Source organism: Fundulus heteroclitus, unplaced genomic scaffold, assembly GCF_011125445.2.
Source record: "Fundulus heteroclitus isolate FHET01 unplaced genomic scaffold, MU-UCD_Fhet_4.1 scaffold_45, whole genome shotgun sequence".
Taxonomy (NCBI): Eukaryota; Metazoa; Chordata; class Actinopteri; order Cyprinodontiformes; family Fundulidae; genus Fundulus; species Fundulus heteroclitus.
This window is the reverse complement of record NW_023396868.1, coordinates 2,013,511-2,034,866: the sequence shown is the minus strand read 5'-3', so window position 1 is coordinate 2,034,866 and position 21,356 is coordinate 2,013,511. Positions and strand designations below refer to the sequence as shown.

The window sequence follows — 21,356 nt, the reverse complement described above, 5'->3', positions numbered from 1 at the left end:
AACATAACAAAAAAACTGCAGATAAGACCCTTTAAAGTTCAAGACTAAGAGCTCTGGTTACAGTAATCTATCTTATTTCTGAGCATATGTATTTTCTTCACAATGTAAAACAATTAAATGTGCATTTTTAAGTAGCATTGAGGTTGCTGCAACACTGGGGATTGTGTGTAGAACACCACTTATACAGACTCCCAGTAAATTAAAATATTTATTAATGGTGCGGTTAACATTGCTGATTAGGGGTGTAACGATTGACCTAATACATCAATTTATCGATTTATATTCCTAGGTTCTAACTTCATCAATCTGTGCTTGGGAAGTTGACCTCCAGCCGACATAGATCGATCTAAAATCATTTTAAATGTAATCAATTGATTCTGTCAATCTTATGAAATAATGCATTGAATTTAAGTGCGGTAGTCTTTTTAGGGATTTTTAAGCCCTTTTAATGACAAAGATGTTAAACATACTCGATTAGGCTGTCTGTGATATCATCATGCACCAGTAGACCACAAAACAAAGCCATGGCTTATGGCAAAGAACAAGCCTGCCAGCAAGAAATAATCAAGCCATCATGTTGGTCCCGTGTGTTGAAACACTTTGGCTTTTGCAAAAACGGAGAAGTTCTAAATAAGTCGCTTGCTGTTTGTAGGGCAAATAAAACACCATGAGCACACAACAATGTCTCCAACGACCCACCAAGATGCCATGGGATCTCCCACAAATGCCAACTCTCCAGGCACGTGTTGCAGCAGCAGCGGGAAGGTAACGCCCAGCTCTGCAGAAGCCTCAGGCACTACCTGCATGTTTAACCAAAACTAGGCTAAAACCCAGCTTAGGCCAAGCAAATAACGGCAGCCATTGCTAAATCTACCTGCAAAGACAGGTGACCCTACAGTGTTGAGGAAGTTCCGGGGTTTAGGGAAAAGATTCAAACATTGGAGCCATGGTACCAGCTGACCACACTTCTGATAAATGGTTTACTTCTGCACTGTGCGAAAGTGTAAAGAACGATGTGAAGCCATCGCTGTCTCAAGCTGAACGAGTAGCAATAACAACGCTATCCTAAATGCCAAGAATCATTTGTTTTTATGTTTATACAAAATGCCAGCAGTGCTTATTGTGGATCAACATTGCACCATTCAAATATTAATCAGAAAATCATACATATGCACATCAAAAATAATCTAAGAAAATTCGGCACTGATGACAAAAAAGATGTTCTTAACAAGAGCTTTGTATTTTTTTACTCCATTCCTGCAATATAATAGCAACCATGAATGGTTGTCAGAGTTGTCTCACCTGTCTTTGACAAACGGATGTGTAAAGGTTTCAGGATAGCAGAGGTTAGTTCTGATGAGTTGGGAAAGCTCTAGATAAGGCAGAATGACTGAAGAAGGCAAGTCCGATTTAAACCTGAGAAGCATCATCTCTGGAGCTTCCTGAAAATACAAAAATGTGCATAAAAGGAAGCAGCAATCACTTAATGAATGCCTGTATAACATACAATGCATCTAGTATCGGAGGTAAACAACAGAATACCTCTTTGGGAATCAGAGAACTGGCCTCTTTGCCAATTGTCTGCAGGGCCACATGAAGCTGGCCTTCTAAGATGAGCTGTTTATTGTCCTCAACAACATATGCCTGTTCACACAAAATACATACTCAAGCACAAAGCATCAATTTTTACTCTTAATGTGTTTAATACGTAAGGTATAATGGTGGTGGTCATTATCTGAAACTAATGAACGACGTGGAGTCGAGGACGGTTGCTTCCACAAAGTGCATTCGTTTCTGATAATGGACACCTCGAAGGTCATTATCCCGCTTTTACCGTGGTCACTCACCAAATAAATAAATATTACAACAAGATTTTCACAAGAAGCTCCTCAGAGAACTATTTAATATACCAGTGTCAACTGTATTGCTGGTACCAGCCAATGTTTGAGCCAGTGCAATAATTAAGATCAGGCTATTCAACCAGAACTTTTTTTTAAGTTTCCTATAAATTTGTATTATACAATGGTCTGAGTGAATACTTGATTCTGATGGCTGCAGGGTGTCCATTAAAAAGTGTTATAGGACACCTAAAAAAGTTCCGGTCAAATAGCCTGACCCTCTTTCCATAGCCACTCTGGGGCTATGCGAATAACGGCTAGCGTTTCAATGCACATTTACCGACTAACTTCATTTAGCAGCACTTTCCTCTCCCAGGGCTTTAGTCCCCCAACCGACCCAGTACGTCTCTGCTTTCTTGGGGCGTGTTGGGGTGGACTAAGGAGCAGTAAAGAGACAAAATGAGGAGTTTACAAACTCATCAATTTTATAACCCTAATTTATCACAAAAAGTTGTTTTTAAGATGATTTTAGGTGAGAAAGTACACCTCCAAACTTTATCTGGGCAGTCGGTTCATCAGGATTATGAGCCAGTTTTAATTCTGCTCAGACTTGTCAGGAGCAGCAGAGACCCGCTGACAGGTGAGCCTGGCTGGGAAGACTGCAGTGTTATGGCTGCTGCTGCTGTCTTATCACTCGGCCAGACAGTCTGTGATTTCCCGCCGTGGCAGAGAAAGAGGAGGAGAGAACTGCTCAGCACTTATAGCCTGGCTTTAACCTAAATAACATTTATTTTGCTGTGATCAAGAGTCTGCCATATTGTACTTAAAAACCGTTCTAGCTGAACTCGTGGCAGAAAAAAAGCCTCATAAAGCTTTTAAGATCAGTGTAGTCTCCGCTCCACATCTGTTACACCCCCCCCCCCCACACACACACACACACACTAAGTAGAAAAATTAAATAGTTATTTACAAAACTGCTAAATGTCAAACAGTTTACGTCCTTTTTTTATCTCTGTGCATGATGCAACTTGCTTGACGCAAAAACATACAATGCTATTGCTGCTTTTTAATTGCTTGTTCTGTTTTGTAAAGGCAGTTTTTCAAAAGCATTTTATGGGCACTTGTTAAGAAAACGTTTCTCATTGCCATTACAATAGAAAATAATCCCGTGGAGCAGACTTCCAGGTGTAGCAGCAATCAATCATACAAAACAAGAGGTTATGCGTTTCTAGCTCAAAGACCAGTCTGGGGGTTGGTGATGTGTGTCTGCTGATTATGCAGGTATGAATAGATATTCAAACCTATACACTATGTTTGTCGTACGATTGATCTAAGCCTACAGTTGAAACACGAGAACTATAGATTTTTTATGTCTTGTGTTACATAAAAACACTTAACAAAATAATATGCCAATTAAATCATGCTGGATATTGAAAATGAAATGTTGAATGATATCCGGCTTTAATTGCAGCATGGTGCATCATAAAAGTTTTTTTAAACTTCTCAAAGTCACTCCATGTCCGTGTGGTAATGCTTATGTTCATGTTAATGCTCACTCCTCTGACGTGAGTCCAAAGTTTTCTTCATCATCTTTGGTTAACGTCAGCTGGAAAATATGAATACTCGGCAGAATATGAAACAGGTCCCGCGTCTGCGTCCTGGTTAACATGCACTCCCACAGTGGAGCTGCAGATCGTTCAACTTGGCCCCTCTTCTTCATAAGTCTCAAGAAACTCAGCTTCTCTTTCAAACAGAGTTAAGTAGCTGCATAAGTCGCTATCTGCTCTCTTCAAGCACGGAGCTTATTAGCCAACAGGCAAAACAAAAGCATACAAATGAGCCGTGGCTGTCCCCACCCTGACATGCAGATATTAGTCGGGGGGATTTAAAGCTGAAAACATCCAGAGTTTTTCTCAGAAATTGAAGGTTTTTCACGTTTTTCTCAGTTTGCGCTATGTTGAATTGTTCTTACTTTTGCTGTGGCGAGTGACAAATGGCCCCTAGCTAATGGAAACAGGAAAACCCAAAAGCCCCAGGCTTTTGTTTACTGGGGTAAGACAAAGCCCCGAGGACTTTTAATAGAAAAGGAGCTTCTGTTCTAAATTATTGTTCTGGCTCCGTTATTACATTATTATACATTATTGTTCCATTAGCTGATAACGACAAGACATTTGACACTGGTTACCTTGGTGACACGTCACAATGACAGATATTAAAGTCTCAGCCACTTCTTGTGAAAAACTTATGATTTTTAACGGTGAAAAAACATGTAAAGCATTAATAATTGATTTAATATTTATTTATTTCATAAGTTACTATGGTATAAGCGGAAAAATGCCCTTTGAGCTGTCCATTATCAGAAATTATTAGACTTCGCGGAAACAATTTCTGAAATGAGAACCAGCAAGTCTACAGAGTCTAGAACACTAGAAAGTAGAACACTGTGGCACATTAAGCAAAGGCTGACAATCAGGACCAAGATCTAAAAACATCTCATTTATTTATTTTACATAATGCTGAAAAAGAACTAGAGCTTTTGTACCATGCTTGATCATTTGGAAACCAGTGACCTCTCCCAGAGTTAGATAATGATGAAAGTAAAACACTAAAAGCACTCATTAAGTACATTAAGTATACATACCTTCCAGATGACAATTATATTAAGGTCAATCTCGTTACATTTCTTGGCAATACTTGTAATGTCGGAACCAGTGTCAGTGGGGGGAGGGCCCTGACTTTTGCTGCTGAAGGATGTCCTGGTTGTTAAATTCACTTGTTGAAACTCAGAGCTCTGAAGGCAACGGAAGAAAGAAATCTCCACATGGTGTGGAAGAACTGATGATCTGCACACAGAAAGTTTCAAGGTATGAGGTGCTGGCAGAGACATGTGTGCCTACAAGCGCAGGAAATTGGTATTTCTACGTTGAAGAGTTTGCCAGTATGATGTCACATCATTGGGACGGACTTGTACGAATCACCACGGTACAGCCATTCCTCGCCACTACTGATTTGTAGTAGGAATGTGGTTATTTAAAATATCTATTCCTATGACTATAAAATTAAAAATAGAAAATAATAATCTTTTCACCTGGAAGACAGGATAAGAGTTCATTTGAAAGCTTGACTGAATGAGTAAATGAGGAACATATTAAGTACTTTGGACAACCAAGAAAAATTAGGCCCCTCTTACGTTACGTGCCTGGTGTATTTCCTCCTTTAGAGTTAAAAAGATATTATCTGAGAAAATATTTACAATTGTCAGGGGATTTACAAATGCAACGACTACCCCATGTTTCTAAGGGTGCCTTAGAAACATGGGGGAAAACTTGGATTTTCCCAATTTAAGAAATACAAGACAACTTCTATTAGCCTTCCACAAAAACAGCTGGGGACCCTAAATTATCTTTTATATAGAATCTCAATAGTACACTTAATTTTGAAATTAAAATTATTTGCCCTTTTTACAGTTTTCAAATTTAAAAGATAAAGATTAAAACATTAGATAAATCCTTAAGAATCAGCTTCCACTGTCAGCTTTAGAGCCAATTCTTTGAATTGAAAAACACGAAAGACACCAAAACGTAATTGTATCTTAGTTTTGGCAATATTAAATTATTCTTAAACCATGACATTATTAAGTAGTAGTAGAAATAGTAGGCTAGAGATTCCATTGAAAATCATACAATCCTACTTATCTGCCAAAATAAGGAGCCTATAGGACCTTTCTCATTACACATCAAAAGCCCACCTAGTGTTTCTATATGGAAGATTTCATTTTCCCCGACGTAGGATGTGCTCCAGCACATAATGAGCCATCTAAGTATACAATGTCTTTGATACAAATATAACTTCTCAGTTCTCCTTTGTTTGACCTATGCTGTCTTCTTGCCACTACCTGCTGGACTGGAGTGGTACTGAAATTGTCCTCACACCTTCCCCATACTTCATTGGAGCCATTTACATAGATGGCCCCTAGCCAATGAAACCTGTCAAACTTAAAAGCCAGGGGCTTTAAATCCTGGTACTTGTAATGAAAAAGAGGCTTATGTTTGACATATGTTTCTTTCTTTAATGCCATTAATCTGATATTTTCCATCTGCAACACAGTCTACAGCCATGTGATTGTACATTAACAATAAATTATTCAAATTGATCTTACCCTTTGATTTCCAAGATTTAGGTCTGAAAAAGTGTATTCCTTTACAGCATCAGAGCCTAAGAAAACTAACAGTTAGATCTGTGCTCACTTAAAAGCATAAATCCAAGATGGCTTGTGTGATTTGTGAATGAAGTACCTTCATGGGGTTTGCATCGCATGGCCTTAAAACATAGCTTAGCTCTTTCTCGACTGCTCAGTCTGCAATCTAGAGAGAGAAAGTGCAAAGTCTTAATGCCACCACACAGGTGGATATTAGACAAAATAGCAGTTGTATGAACAGAATGATTAAAATATCATAGATCCTGTGACTACCTTTCAACCTTTAAAAAAAACCCCACTACAGTCGTGTTAAAGAAACCTGTTGAATTAAGATTTTGTAATTGTTAATTGTTTGTAATTGTTGGAATAATAGCACAGCTTTTTTAATTTTTTTACAGAGAAGTATTAACCATAGCAGGTCTACTGCACAACCTGGATATATCTTAGTAAAGGTGCTGGAAGCAAAACAATTGTCCAAAAGCAAATAAAAGATTTCCACACAGTTTATCTGTGCAAGACTTCACTCTTTAATCTGAGCTTTCGGTCAGAAAGAACTTCATCAGAGCATACAAAATACAGAATGAGCAGCCAGAGCTTTAGAACTCCAACTCCAAGAATGCTTCACCTTAACCCTTTAATCCCAGAAGGTTTTAGGAGTGATTTCCACCTGAATTTACATATCTGGTATAAATCAAGTAAAGCTCTAAATTTATAAATTTTAAATGTAAAATTTAGTTTTTATGTGACATTAAGGCATTAAAGAATATTTTTCAAGTAAAACCACTATTGCAAATATCTATATGTATGACTTATAGGTAAACAAAGGAAAAATCAAATTTTCTTAGCCTTGCCTAAATGTTTTTCAAAATAAACACTGCAAAACTACAAGAAAACCCTTGTGAAAACATTGGAGAAGCCTCAGACTTTGTATATCCACATCTTGACAATTGCTGCAGCAAATCTGGACTCAGTCAGCTGAAGCATATTTGTTTCACAGAGGTTTTAGAAGGCAGTGTGAGACCTCTGATTTTGGCACAATTTAGCCAAACGTGCCAAAACCATTCCAAATGTGTTTTCCACCCTTATAAAAATGAAGCAGGTCATATAAAAGTGCGGATTTCTATTTTAGGGACTCCTTCTGCACATGAAAAAGCCTTTGGTATTAAGCTTTACCCTGTGTTTAATCAACATGTATTATTGTGCACAGCATAAATCAATAAAATTATGCCAGAAATAATGACTAAAATGTGTTTAAGAAACTTCTAGAATTACCTGTTCACTCCTCTGAATTTCTATGGTGATAGACATTGAAAGAGGAGAAAAAACCCAGTTGCAGAACTTTACATTGTTAATTGGTCACAGCTGCCGCTCATGAGAAAGTGGCTGTGTGTCACTATGTGCACAGCAGCAGCGAGGGAGAGTGTTTTCAGCTCCGTTGCGCACGGCGATTACAAATCCAACAGCTAGTTTTTAACACTACCGAGCTTGGAGCCTTGGACCTTAGAGATAGGGTGAGGAGCTCAGTCATCCGGGGAGGACTCAGAGTAGAGCCGCCGCTTCTTCACGTCCAGAGGAGCCAGTTGAGGTGGCTCGGGCATCTGGTCAGGATGCCTCCTGGACGCCTCCCTGGTGAGGTGTTCCGGGCACGTCCCACCGGGAGGAGGCCCAGGGGAAGACCCAGGACACGCTGGAGGGACTATGTCTCTCTGCTGGGAACGCCTTGGGATTCCTCCTGAGGAGCTGGCCTAAGTGGCTGGGGAGAGGGACGTCTGGGCCTCCCTACTGAAGCTGGTACCCCCGCGACCCGACCCCGGATAAGGAGAAGAGGATGGATGGATGGATGGATGGACGGACCTTGGTGGGGGAGGGGACACTATTTTGAACAAACCCTTCCTCATACTTGTGGACATGAGTCCAGGCACGCAAATTACTGGGTGACCGCGGTACCTAAACCAATTATTGAGTGCATACAAATGGACATACTTTCCTGAGATTTTTGCTTTAAAAAATCCTTTTTATTGGTCTAATGTGATATTCAAATTCTCTGAAACATTGAACTTTGGATTTTCTTCATCTGTTTGTTTATCTGCCATAATCATTAACAGGGTTTTGCCTTAGTCGCCCCCCCCCCCTCCAAGCTAAGCGTTGTCTGCTTATTTTAAAAGCGTCAATGTTCTAGAGCGACATAAAACGTTGAGTAAAGTTCCTGTACAGCAGAACACCTTCTGTTTGAAATAGCAAAGAAGCTAGGTCTTATTAGTTTGACCCACACCACGTTGTGCCCCTCCTTCGCCGCATGACGCAAGCTGCCCCCCACTAGCATGCTCACTTCCCACAGTCTACAGCGACACCTACCACCAGGATTAGCACATCTTCTGGGGGAAACCCTGTCAAAAAAATATTGCACCCTTATGCAATATTCAAATCTTTTGAGATATAGTAGTAAACCACTCACTGGCGTCTTCATTGTGTGTGGTTGATGCATGGCATGTCGTGTGTTACTAAAATTTTGTGTGAATTGTGAATTGCCTTTTAGAACCTTTTGAGACTAGGAAACACACAAAAAGAATTTAGAAAACATTACACCGAGAACAATCAAGCAGAGATGATCCCATTTAACATACTTACCATAATTGTTGTACGGATTGATATACTTGTGGAGACACCAGTGCTGACTGCTGCTAGACACCTGGACAATGTGAAACTCATGGACATCACTTTCACTCTGGGATAAATGAAGGAAATTAAACCCAAGTTGTTTGAAATTGCACAAAAAAACCTTGATAAGCCAAGTGTATTCTGTAGGTGTGGTTCATCTTACCGCATTCACGTTCTCCACATCAATAAAAACAAGTGTCCCTCCAATGCCTTTGTCATCTACAGAGTGATGTGGGGAAGCACTGCTGCGGCAGGCGGAGGCCTGTACACTCAAAGACCGACTGGCACAGATAAACACTGTGTGACGCAACACTCGATGACTTTAAAAGGAAGAGATGACAGGCCATTAAATACAGTACATATACAGAACCAATTCAGAACCTAAGTTCCTCACCTTTTCTCCCTTTTAATGTTTTACCTCACCTTTATCTCTTCTTTACCTTTTCTGTGTCCATTGAATTTTAAATAATCCCAAAATAATGGTCGAATAAAGCTTTTTGCATGCGTATAAAGCAGAGCACTATAGTGATGGCAGTAATGTGCCACTTATTTAAGTAAATCTGTTGGGCTCTCTTTGCCAATAAGAAAGCAATTTTTAGTGTTACACAGCTAGACAAGATGTGTAAAAAAACAATGAAAGAAAATAAACTGAGGGAGGGAAAAACACCTAGTCCTAGTTGCATATCTATGTTTCAATTAGTATGTGTAGTGTTTCTAAGTGTAAAGATTACTTTTGTAATGCCTACAATCTTGACCAAACATACTACATTCAATGACAGTAGAGACAGTAGAGTTGACTTGTCTTGTCCACATGTAACCAGATATCTGGAAAAATACATTTTTATGGGTTTGGCCTTTTCCACAGAGAAACTCAATTTACATCACTAAAACAATTATTTCTGAAAACCCAGTTTTTGTGTTTGTATGTGTATATGGCAAAACTGAGTTTTAGGGTTGTAATGTCACATGTACGACTATTGTTATTGACAATGAAATTGTCTCGGATAGCATTAATTGAAAGATTTATGCTATCAGAGAGGTGCTAATCTTTACGTTGATTCAGACACCTTTTGTTTATTTATCCCCACAACTGCTCTAATACATTCAAGAAGAAAGAGCGCTTTGGAGGTGAGCTGTTTTGCATCCTCAAAATACTGAAGGACCCATGTGGTTATTTTGAAGATTTCTCCTTGGCTGACATAGGTTTTAGCTTTGCGGTACACTGCCTCCTATGTGTTTGGCATGTTTAAAACAACGCTCAGTGGCATATTTGTGCAGATTTGTGTGGATTGTGGTTTCTGAAAACAATACCATGTGTACAATATTTTACAAACGATGTGGAGGAGATACTCGTTTTTATTGAGACCCAGCTACATGTGTACAAGGCCTTAAAGGACACATTAAAGTAGTTTCCTATAGAAAACTATCTCTTTTACTCATGTTAATTGTTCAGTCTCCTTCAAAGATTGATCTAATTCATCTTAAGATTCAAAAAATATACCAGAAAAAGGATCCTGTCCAAATGTAAAGGTTGTCACCTGATTTTCGGTCCTTTCTCTGTGCTCTCATAGTAGAACAGAAAGTTGATTTCATGGACTCCTTCCCGGTCTGGTCCTCGGAGCCACAGAGGCAATTGAATGGACTCCCCTGGTTGTAGTGTACTGCCAAGTATTGGGATTTCCATTACCCCAGAGGGTTGACTGAAATCAGGAGCAGAAACCAACATCTCGGAGGACATTGAGTCTGGCTGAAGTGGTGTAGGAAAAGTTGCATAGGCTGAGCAGTTCTCAGTAGAGCCTGGGTTGGGTTGGCTGCCAAATGTGAAGAAATCAGGATGTGTCGAAGCCACACGGAGACCACATAGAGCAACCGCACTAACGTTGCAGAACTCAACGTAAGCTTTCCTGATCTCACCACACAGCAGGGCAGTGGGAAACTGCAAGAAGAAAACCTACACACACACACACACACACACACACACACACACTTAAGATTGTGCTTTAAAAATAATCAGGCTCTTCTGAACTTTACATCAGCTTGCGGCAATTTAAAAGGGTAAGATATCTCTAAAATGACATCATACTATACTTTAACTAGTTGACAATGAACCAATTAAAATTTTCATATACAGGCAGAACTTATAGAGCTGGAGGCAAAACAAGGGAAATGCTTCAAAATACATCAAATTAACACCACTTAAAATGAACCCTACTACTTGGCTACCCATGAAAGCAAAAACAAAAACACAAATTTGAATATAAAGCCTTATTGAAATATTTTTGAAAAGTCTGAGAAAACGTGCCTTTGCCCAAAGTTATTCATACTGCTTGCAGATTTTGTTTTAAATTAATCTTTGAATATAAATCAGTATTTTTCTGTTGATAATTGTAGACTGTTCAGTAATTCAATTCAATTAAATTTATTTACATAGCGCCAAATCATGAAACATGTCATCTCAAGGCACTTTACAAAATCAAATTCAATCATATTATACAGATTGGGTCAGATTATACAGATTGGTCAAAAATGTCCTATATAAGGAAACCAGTTGATTGCATCAAAGTCCCGACAAGCAGCATTCACTCCTGGGGAAGCGTAGAGCCACAGGGAGAGTCGTCTGCATTGTACATGGCTTTGCTGCAATCCCTCATACTGAGCAAGCATGAAGCAACAGTGGGAAGAAAAACTCCCCATTAACGGGAAGGAAAACCTCCAGCAGAACCGGGCTCAGTATGAACGGTCATCTGCCTCGACCGACTGGGGTTACAGAAGACAGAACAGAGACACAACAAGAGAAACAAAAAAGCACAGAAGCACACATTGATCTAGTAATCTGTTCTACATTACTAGATCAATGTGTGTAATTATAAGAAGGATTTTATCATTGTTATGACTATAAAGAGGAATGTTGAGGACTTCGGGCTGAATGCACTACGACAAAGGTGAATAGAACTGCTGCTCCCAGCGTGTTACGTAAAAACCCATAAAACTTGCATGATTGTAAGCATTTATACATCAAATAAACAAGGGCAATGGTGATGGACAAGCAAAAGTTGAAAACTTTTGCTTGTCCATCAGAGTTATTAATGATGAAGTCTAAGATAACAAAAAACCACACTGGCTAAAAACTGTTACATACCCTGCGAGAAGTCAGCTATTTGCTCTCGCTCCTATACCTGCGTGAACAAAATATTTGTTCACGCAGCTCTGCTTTGGGGGTTCTCACTTCTTGTCTTTACACATAAGTAAATTAAATTCAAGGCACTCTACAAAGTCATAATCTAAGCAGATTTTTTATCATGCAGGATGTCTGACAACTCTTGTGTGATTGGTCAGGATTTGAATGGCTGTGGTTAAGTTGGATAGACAGAAATGTCACCTTTCTCATTTCATCTCTCCTGGGAAAAGATTAGGATGCTCTGCGTGGGTGCATGGTGGATATAAAGTGTGATCATTGAACAAGGTCGTCAGAATGACTTGCCGACATTCTTAAGTATGAAAATTGTCTTTCGTCATCCATCTTACACATCTGTTGAACATAAACACTGTATTTTTCCTGTTCAGCTCTGGTAGTATTGTGCGGTCACTTGTTTTTCCCCATTTCTTCAGCAATTATGAATAAGAACAAGGAATCTTCTTCAATTCATTTCAATTTTATTTATACAGCACCAATGTACAACACATGTCATCCCAAGGCACTTTACAAAGCCAAATTCAATCAAATAATACAGACAGATTGGGGAAAAAGTTTCCTCTCTAAGGAAACCCAGCAGGTTGCATCAAGTCTCTCCAAGCAGCATTCACTCCTCCTGAAAGAGCGTAGAGCCACAGTGGACAGTCGTCTGCATTGTTGATGGCTTTGCAGCAATCCCTCATACTGAACTAAACTAAACTAAAACTAACTAAAGCGACGATGAAGAGGAAAACTCTCCTTTAACAGGTAGGCAAAACCTCCAGGAATCCTTCCATGTTATAGGGCAATGGCAGAAGATCTGCCCCTTGGATGGTGTCACAGCTAACATAACTCCAGACCAGGTGTACCTACTATGAAGAAAAAAAAGACAGAGTAAACAAAGTTAAAAGTTGAGATAACAAACTAGGTAAATTGGTTTGCAAATCTTCCTCTTCTGTTTCAAACATTTAGTTCTCCTCCTCTTCCTTCATCAATTCAGAAAATGTCCTCTCTGCCATTGTGGTGCTGTTTTTCATAAGTGAAGTATCCACAAACGAAGGTGTGATGTACACTAGGTGGGACTTGGCAGGAGTTCGGCCGCTGGGCTTCTTGTTAAATATGAATAGTCAAAGCCAAAATGAGCTCTGTTCTTGTGGTTGCCACATCGAGAACAAGAGCAAAATTCTCAGTTTTTGCGGTGTATGTAACAAGCTTAATGGTAACACTGCTAATGGGAACACCGAGGAAGAGTGGGACTTGGAGGTAACTTTGATCTGCAGGTGATCTGCAAAGAGATTAAAGACTTTAGAAAGGACAATGCACAACTTAAATGCATAAAAGAAGAGTACTCTTGATACAAAGGAATGAGTGCAGACAGTGAAAGATGTAAATATATCTTAATTAGCTTATTTATTTATTCCTCTTTAATAATCATCACCTTTATTTTTCACCATAATTGGCAACTTCATATTCATATAAACGGATAAACGGAGTCCAGATCCATTTAAATTGAAGTGAGTTTAAACAGATGTGATCATCATCACATTAGGCAAACAGTGTTCAAACAATCACTCAGGCTGAGATACCACGGGAGAGCAATACAGTTTCTTTTTCTGTTGTAATCCATTAACTGAACAATGAAATAACTTTTTGTTTGTTATCAAAAGTTCAACATCTCTATTTCCATGACTAGATGGGTGAGTCAGCCGACTAGACCCGCTGCTCCAGCCCAACGCAAGCTCCCAGCAAAGGAGGTGTAGTTTCTGTCAGGAGAACAAGTTTGGGATGGCACCTGCTGACATCTGCCTCTATGTGAGCCGCTGACTGAATCACACGTTCGATCAGAACGTCAAAACGACAGATAAAGTCTGGAATTACGGCGTTGTTTTCAAATCAAGTTGCTAAATGCCTCAGATCACTGATAACCAAGGTAGCCACTGTGACCGCAGCCAACTCCAGCAGTCATTGGTGGCAGCAGGGTGTAGATTCTAACTATGGAAGGCTGGTACTAACCAACCAATAAGGAGCAGTTGTCCCCTTAAGACTTGACCCTCCTCATTTGCATAATGAGGCTGAAATGCATACACAAATGGAAAAATGACAGGCATAAATAGGGAGTTAAATGAATAAATAGAAATAAATGGGGTAAAAAATATAGAAAGGAAGAATCAAACAAAAATATTAAAACATATACAGAAAAAAATGCATTTATAAACTAAGATTAGTCTTAAAAGTAGACAGGGTGTCTGCCTCACGGACCAAAACTGGGAGTTGGTTCGACAGGAGAAGAGCCTGATAGCTAAAGGATCTGCCTCCCATTCTACTTTTAGAGACTCTAGGAACCACCAGCAGACCTGCAGTCTGAGAGCGAAGTGCTCTGTTAGGAACATACGGGGTAATCAGAGCTCTGATATATGATGGAGCTTGATTATTAAGGGCTTTATACGTTAGAAGGAGAATTTTAAATTCTATTCTTGATTTAACAGCAAGCCAGTGAAGGGAAGCTAAAATTGGAGAAATATGATCCCTCTTGTTGATTTTCATCAGAACTCTTGCTGCAGCATTTTGGATCAGCTGAAGACTTTGAATTGAAAATAAGCTAATGATAAATATTTACATTTATGCCTCATTGTATAATTTAATTACTGCTTACATTTATTTATTTGCTGTATTTTGTGCATTTACTTTATGCTAATGTTGAGCATGTATTTATTTCTATACATTTTTGTGTATGCCCTCCATACAAGTATCTTTAGGTTTCTGGAGATGATGGGCAGTGACCTGGCCACCACTGCTGACCCGCCTAGTTGGAAGGTGTAGCGGTTGGGCACCGTCTGATGACATCAGCTCCAGGCCAAAAGCCACCCACAGTCACTTTAGGGAGTGGCTGTATGTATAGCATCACGCGATGTATTCAACAAATATAATTTTATCTCCAAACAGATGTATTTTATTGAAAACAAGAATTATCATCCCAAACTGTCTTAAAATGTACAAAACCATGAACATAGGTACAAATGGCTCAGTGTCAGGGTCACCTGGACTGTGCCACATGTGTGGTGTAGCCTGACTAACCTGCTTTGATGCTTTTTTCCCTCTTTTTGTTGGTCTGGATGAGCTGCTACTTTGTCTTGGAGCAGACGGAACTTTGCGCTTTCACCTTGCTACCAGACATACTGGCTCTGAAGCTCCACAACATGGGACTATATCCACACCTCTCTGCTCCTGGATCAGTCACTTCCTCACCAACAGACCCCAGGTGGTGAGGAAAGGGAAACACACATCTGCTCCACTGATCCATAACACAGGAACGCCACAGGGCTGTTTCCTTAGTCCAGCCCTCTTCACGCTTTTCACTCAAGACTGTTGATCAATTGCACAAACAGTGGTGAAGTTTGCGGACGACACCACCATGGTGGGTCTCATCGCCATCAATGATGAGTCCAACTACAGGGATGAGGTCTTCAATCTCACACAGTGGGGCTCAAGGAACAACCTGATTCTGAACCAAGGAGGTAATAATAGACTACAGGAGGTCCAGGAGGACTGACCACGCTTCTCTCTACATGCAGGGGGAGGTGGTGGAGCGGGTGGAGAGTATTAGGCTCCTGGGCAGTCACATCTTCCCCGACCTCTCTTGGACTGCAAACACCTCTCACCAGGTGAAGAAGCCCCAACAACAACTCTTCTTCCTCAGGAAACTGAAAAGGTCTGGACTTCCCACTAAACTGCTAAAGAACTTCTACAGAGCTACCATAGAGTGTGTTTTATGTATCAGCATAACTGTATGGTATGTGAGCTGCACAGTCCAGGAGAGGAAGGACCTAGCAAGGTTGGTGAGAACAGCGCAGGGGATTGTGGGATGCCGTCTGCAGGATCTAGACTCAATTGAGCTGTGAGGGCAATCACCCACTGATATGAGACTGCAGTCAAACGCTTTTAAATCACCCCCATTACTAGCCTGACATACGTTACAATCACCTCAGTTTTACTGCCTACTGCACACTATCATCTTTGAATGTCTAAATGCACATTTCTGTAAATGAAGCCTCAATCATCATTGTTCAATAAGCACCGTACTACCTCATTATCTTTATCGATGACTTTCCTGAACGCTAAAAAAATTTAATCATTGCTCATTGCATATTTGTCAGTTTTTTTGCCTTCATTATGTGTAATGTGCACTGTAATGTGAACTGGAGTAGCCAAAGAAAAGTTTGCCACGGTAACACGGGCGACAACAAAATATTCTGATTCTGATTATGACACATCCATTGTAACCGTGGATCTTTGCAGAATAGACATCTCACCTTGAAGATGATAAAGGCTCAGCTGAAGTGGTGAAGGGCAGGGTCTGCTGTGTTCCAGATGGTCCTGTGATGTATATATAGAAAACGTAGGTTATACTATAGAAAACGTAGGTTAGGTTATAATATAGAAAACGTAAGTTATTACAAAGTTTTCTGATTATAAGAAAATTAATTATTATAGCCAGATAACATAAGTTCTATAACAATCCTTGAATCAATGCCACATAAGTACATGTGGTTCCTTTGTTCTGGAGGTGTGGGTTGGTGGAGGACGGAATTCATAGTAGAGTTTTCTGATTACAAGATACTCTTTCCAACTGTACCACAAAAATAGACAGAAAAAAAAAACGTTATGCTGTAAGAGTAATGTGTATTTGTAAAGTGTGGATAATGTAAAAGCTTTATAACGTTCCTTGAATCAATTCCTCATACAGTTATGTGTGCTTCCTTTGCTCCGGGGGTGAGGGTGGGTGGGGGTAATGAAGGAATACATTGTGAAGTTTTCTGATTAAAAGATCAGCATTATTTCCTAATGTATTGATGTACCCTCTTTCTGAAATAGACACTTAATGTACAGATACGGGAAATAAAAAGTTACAGCGCGACTTACTCAGAAGCATTTCCTCATCTTCTTCCACTTCAATATCCAAGCTGCTGTCAGAAGATTTTTCAACTTCTCAGTCACTGGTCTGCCAAATTTCCTCCAAAGCTTCCCAAACAGTCATTTTCTTCTTCTGTGCCATTATTATATTTGACGGTCACAAGATAAAAGAAACAACACGAAAAGATTCACGAACAAAGGGCGCAATCTGCGCTTGCGGCTGTGCGTAAAGCAATCTGAGTTCAATGCATCCATGTCTACAGATATTACGCAAGGAGCATGCCTGTGTTACGCACGGAAATTGTGTCACCGCAAAACGTCAGACAAAAACCCCCGACCCCTTGACGAAAAGGTACGAGCCTCTAGTTTCCAACAATAACAGCCATGAGAGAGCGGGACAAACGGCTGCATGCTGATGAATATTTCTGGCAGAATCTGACATGTTGGGTAGATCTTTAAATCTCATTTTGTTTGTTTACAATACAGTAAAACAAAAAATATCTGTGAATAAATAATTTTGCAACTTATTTTAGAAACTTTAAAGCCCTCTCTTGAAAGGCGCGTGAGTGAAAGAAAAGTTCTTGTGTTTGACCCATATCTACAAGTACTCAAAACGCACACCTGTCTGCTTCACCCAAACTCAGACTGATCGGGTAAAAAGTTAATGAACTCTGAGCCAATATCTTTGTTTCTGACTATCTTCTCATTGATTTCATATTCGGAGTGTATGTCATTCATTGCCAAGACATCAATTGTGTGAGTGCCCATTAACTGCCTGCATGCAAGATCAACAGAACGCCTCTCAAAGCTGCTTGGATCCAGCCAATGGGCTGTAGATGCCAATGAAACTCCTGTACCTAGCAGCCCAGCAATCAGTTGTTGTGTTTATGTATAGAATCTTTCCAATTGTTTCCTTCAACTGCTCCATTGCAAATGTAGCTTTATTAAGCTTGTGCTACACAGTCATTTGAGACATGATGGAGCAGTCGGGCATCACATTTTGGTCAAGGCACTGAAAAGCTGGCCGCTCAACAAGAGAATAGGGCTGGAGACCATGAACTCTAAGGTTGAGTACTGCCTTGTCGACAGTCTTCTGAGAGACTTTGTTTTTTTATGTTTCATCTGTTTGAGATTTGTAGAAGACTTCCCACAGTCATATTTTCTCTTGCAGGCTGCTGTAGTCAGTTTACTATAGTTCTCCAGCTGACTTATATGCTTCCTCAATAAAACACAATGTAGAACTTCAGCTAAAACTATTTAACTCAAATTGGCATGAAAAGGATAAATACATTGATGGTGGTAGGCAACTAAGTAAACAACAAAATTCCTATGCAATTTATTACTACTTTTCACCCTTTAAAAAAAATACTAGTGTAATTTTAGCATACTGTAGAGTAGGGCTGGGCGATATGACGTCAAATATCACAATTAATTTAACATGTTACCTTGATTACAATTAATTAGCAATTATTTTAGTATTGTTTTATTTCTAGCTCTTATAGCAAGCTGAACGTTATTGTTGCAAATATCTCCATAACAGCAGTTCTGTACACATCTGAGTTTACCTTATGAATTAGAGTTTATCTCTTTTACTGAACCAAGACAGCTTCATTTGCTAATTAACCCCCACTTAACAATACTCAACAGAACACCTCACAAACACAGTGGTGATTTTTTAACTCCAGCGAAAGTCACCAGAGCAGTGAATTCTGCACAGACCGGGTTACATAGTCCTTACCGCACCATTTGCATAAAACTAATATGTAAATCCACCACTTCTGCCACGGTCGGCTGGAATGCACCATTAGCCTGACTCTGCTAGCAGTTTCCCCCTCGCTTATCATCAAGTGTGGGGCACTAATGGTCGGTTGTATTTCAATCATCGGTCATGACTCGTGGTTTTAAACCACTTCAACCACAGACAGCTTCATTTAGAGTGTATATCTTTAGTGAAAGAATATTTTGCTTACATACCTCAAAGTGCTTTCTCAGGTTGGATGGTGAGTTCTCACATGCAGAAATTACATTTGTCCGGGTTAACACAGAATATATTTAAACTGATATGAATTATTTCTTATTCCCAATATCTCAAACATCAAGCTGAGGCCATGTGTACGGTGGTTTCTCCACTTGAGTTTCTCCTACCATCCCCATTGCCAAGCTGTTTGAATGAAGGCGGGAGGGCTTGCAATACTGAATGAAGATGACATATTTCCAAATCCAAATATGTCTAATCTGAAGCCCCATTTACACAATGTTTTTAGGTCAAGATGGAAGTTTGGTTTGGTGCACTGTTCATTTACATTACAACACCGTTTCCTCTGACAATGGCATAGTTTGAAAACGGGTTCAAAAGTGTAATGGTTGGAAAATGTCCTGGTTTCTGTTTTCATGTAAACGTGTTAACGGAAACTGAACAAAAATCCTGTTTGTGGGTTGTTGTTAATTAAGAATTAACAAGGTTAATTAAGAATTCAGACAATAAATAATGGGCAGTCTGTACTTTTAAGCTTCTGTATGATATAAATATTATTCAAATATATATACACACTGATCAAAAAAGTAACGGAAACACTTAAACAACACAATGTAACTCCAAGTCAATCACACTTCTGTGAAATCAAACTGTCCACTTATTGACAACTAATTTCACCTGCTGTTGTACAAATGGAATAGACAGGTGGAAACTAGAGGCAATTAGCAAGACGCCCCCAATGGAGGACAGGTTCTGCAGGTTTCTGGTGACGTTTTGGTCACTTTTGCATGCTGGTGGTGCTTTCAGTCTAGTGCAGGGGTTAAAGCAACTGAAAATTCTAGTCAGCCCATATATTCCCAGAGTCATGCCACATTAGTTACCTCATTTGCTTTTTGTACGAAGTCCACTTTAACCGAATCTGGTAGTTTTAAAATATCCATTGATAATTCCTGTATCTCTCCTACCTTTCAGCTTCAGAGCCTTGGACTAATCCTGGACAGCCCTCTCCCTCCCCTCCTTTCCACATCCATAACATCACCTGGTTAACTTTAGGCCCGTTTACACTACACTTTTTTAACCGAGCCGAGACCAGTCTGAGCATGGATCAGTTAACCAAACCGAGAAGACCGTTTACACACCACACTATCCCGGTTCCTTGGTTGCTCCTCGCCTCCTAGTGACGATCTGCGGTACTGCTACTCTCTGGGATTGAAGGCGGGACCGAGCAAATCAAAATGGCGGCACCCGTGACATTCAGGATGTTATGGTTGGACAGAGTCGGCTTTTGGGACGTGGATAAGACAAACCAACGTCTAATAAGGATTTACAGATGCAGGAAACAACAACAGACACTGAGGTTCATCACACTACTAAGCAGAATCATCTCTGGAAATCGTGTGGCACGGTAAGGAAGCTAGTATTTTTATGAATGTTTGAAATTTGTCTAAATGGAGTGTGAATCGGGATGTGCAGCCAGACACGCCGGAAAACCCAACGACAGTCATCTGACTGTAAGAGGATGACGCGGTCTGCTAATGCGCTCTTCGTTATCAGATAACCGGGATAAAAAAAAAACCAGTCAAGACCTACTCAGGAACTGGTCTGCATTTAGCGCAGTGCGGTTATTTCTAGCTCGGTTCAGTTCAGTCTGCTTACTGTTTACACTCGAGTTATCTCGGTTACCGAGCTCGGACTGGTCTCGGCTCGGTTAAAAAAGGGTAGTGTTAAACGGGCCTTTTCATCTCTGTAGCATCAAGTTCTTCCTTCACACTTTTGGCAAACTGGTTCACAGTCCACTCACCTCTCAACTTTACAATTTCTGCTCCCTTCCCTCCCTGCCCCCCCAGAAAATCCTCCATAAACTAGAACTAGTACAAAGACAGCAGCTTGCATCATTATATTTACCCCGTTTACACTACCCTTTTTTAACCGAGCCGAGACCAGTCTGAGCTCGGTAACCGAGATAACTCGAGTGTAAACAGTAAGCAGACTGAACTGAACCGAGCTAGAAATAACCGCACTGCGCTAAATGCAGACCACTTCCAGGTGTGGTCTCGGACTGTTTTTTTCTGTCCTGGTTGTCTGATAACGAAGAGCGCATTAGCAGACCGCGTCATCCTCTTACAGTCAGATGACTGTCGGCGGTATTTCCGGCGTGTCTGGCTGCACGTCCCGATTCACACTCAATTTAGACAAATTTCAGACATTCATAAAAATACTAGCTTCCTTACCGTGCCACACGATTTCCAGAGATGATTCTGCTTAGCAGTGTGATGAACCTCAGTGTCTGTTGTTGTTTCCTGCATCTGTAAATCCTTATTAGACGTTGGTTTGTCTTATCCACGCCATTTTCATTTGCTTTGTCCCGCCTTCAATCCCAGAGAGCAGCAGTACCGCAGATCGTCACTAGGAGGCGAGGAGCAACCAAGGAACCAGGGTAGCGTGATGTGTAAATGGTCATCAGAACGAGGCTCAGCTTGGTTAACTGATCCATGCTCAGACTGTGTCTGCTCAAATGATCAGAAATACACTCCATGTACAGGTGGAGGTGCTTACAGCCTAACACTGTGCCAGACGTTTGGCATTTGCCAGAAAAAAATAAGA

The 21,356-nt window shown here is 40.2% G+C and overlaps 1 protein-coding gene across 1 annotated transcript in view; it reads right to left on the bottom strand.

Moving 5' to 3' along the window:
• Positions 1–1,302: 1,302 nt before the first annotated feature.
• The window catches only part of LOC105921710 (trafficking protein particle complex subunit 8), a gene marked incomplete at its 3' end in the record, with an annotated part of 102,959 nt that continues 82,905 nt past the window's right edge, over positions 1,303–21,356 (bottom strand). The window contains 9 exon segments of the mRNA XM_036131633.1: positions 1,303–1,442; positions 1,543–1,644; positions 4,480–4,647; positions 4,649–4,681; positions 5,998–6,053; positions 6,134–6,202; positions 8,665–8,761; positions 8,858–9,014; positions 10,233–10,645. Coding sequence (XP_035987526.1) covers positions 1,303–1,442; positions 1,543–1,644; positions 4,480–4,647; positions 4,649–4,681; positions 5,998–6,053; positions 6,134–6,202; positions 8,665–8,761; positions 8,858–9,014; positions 10,233–10,645 — 1,235 coding nt within the window.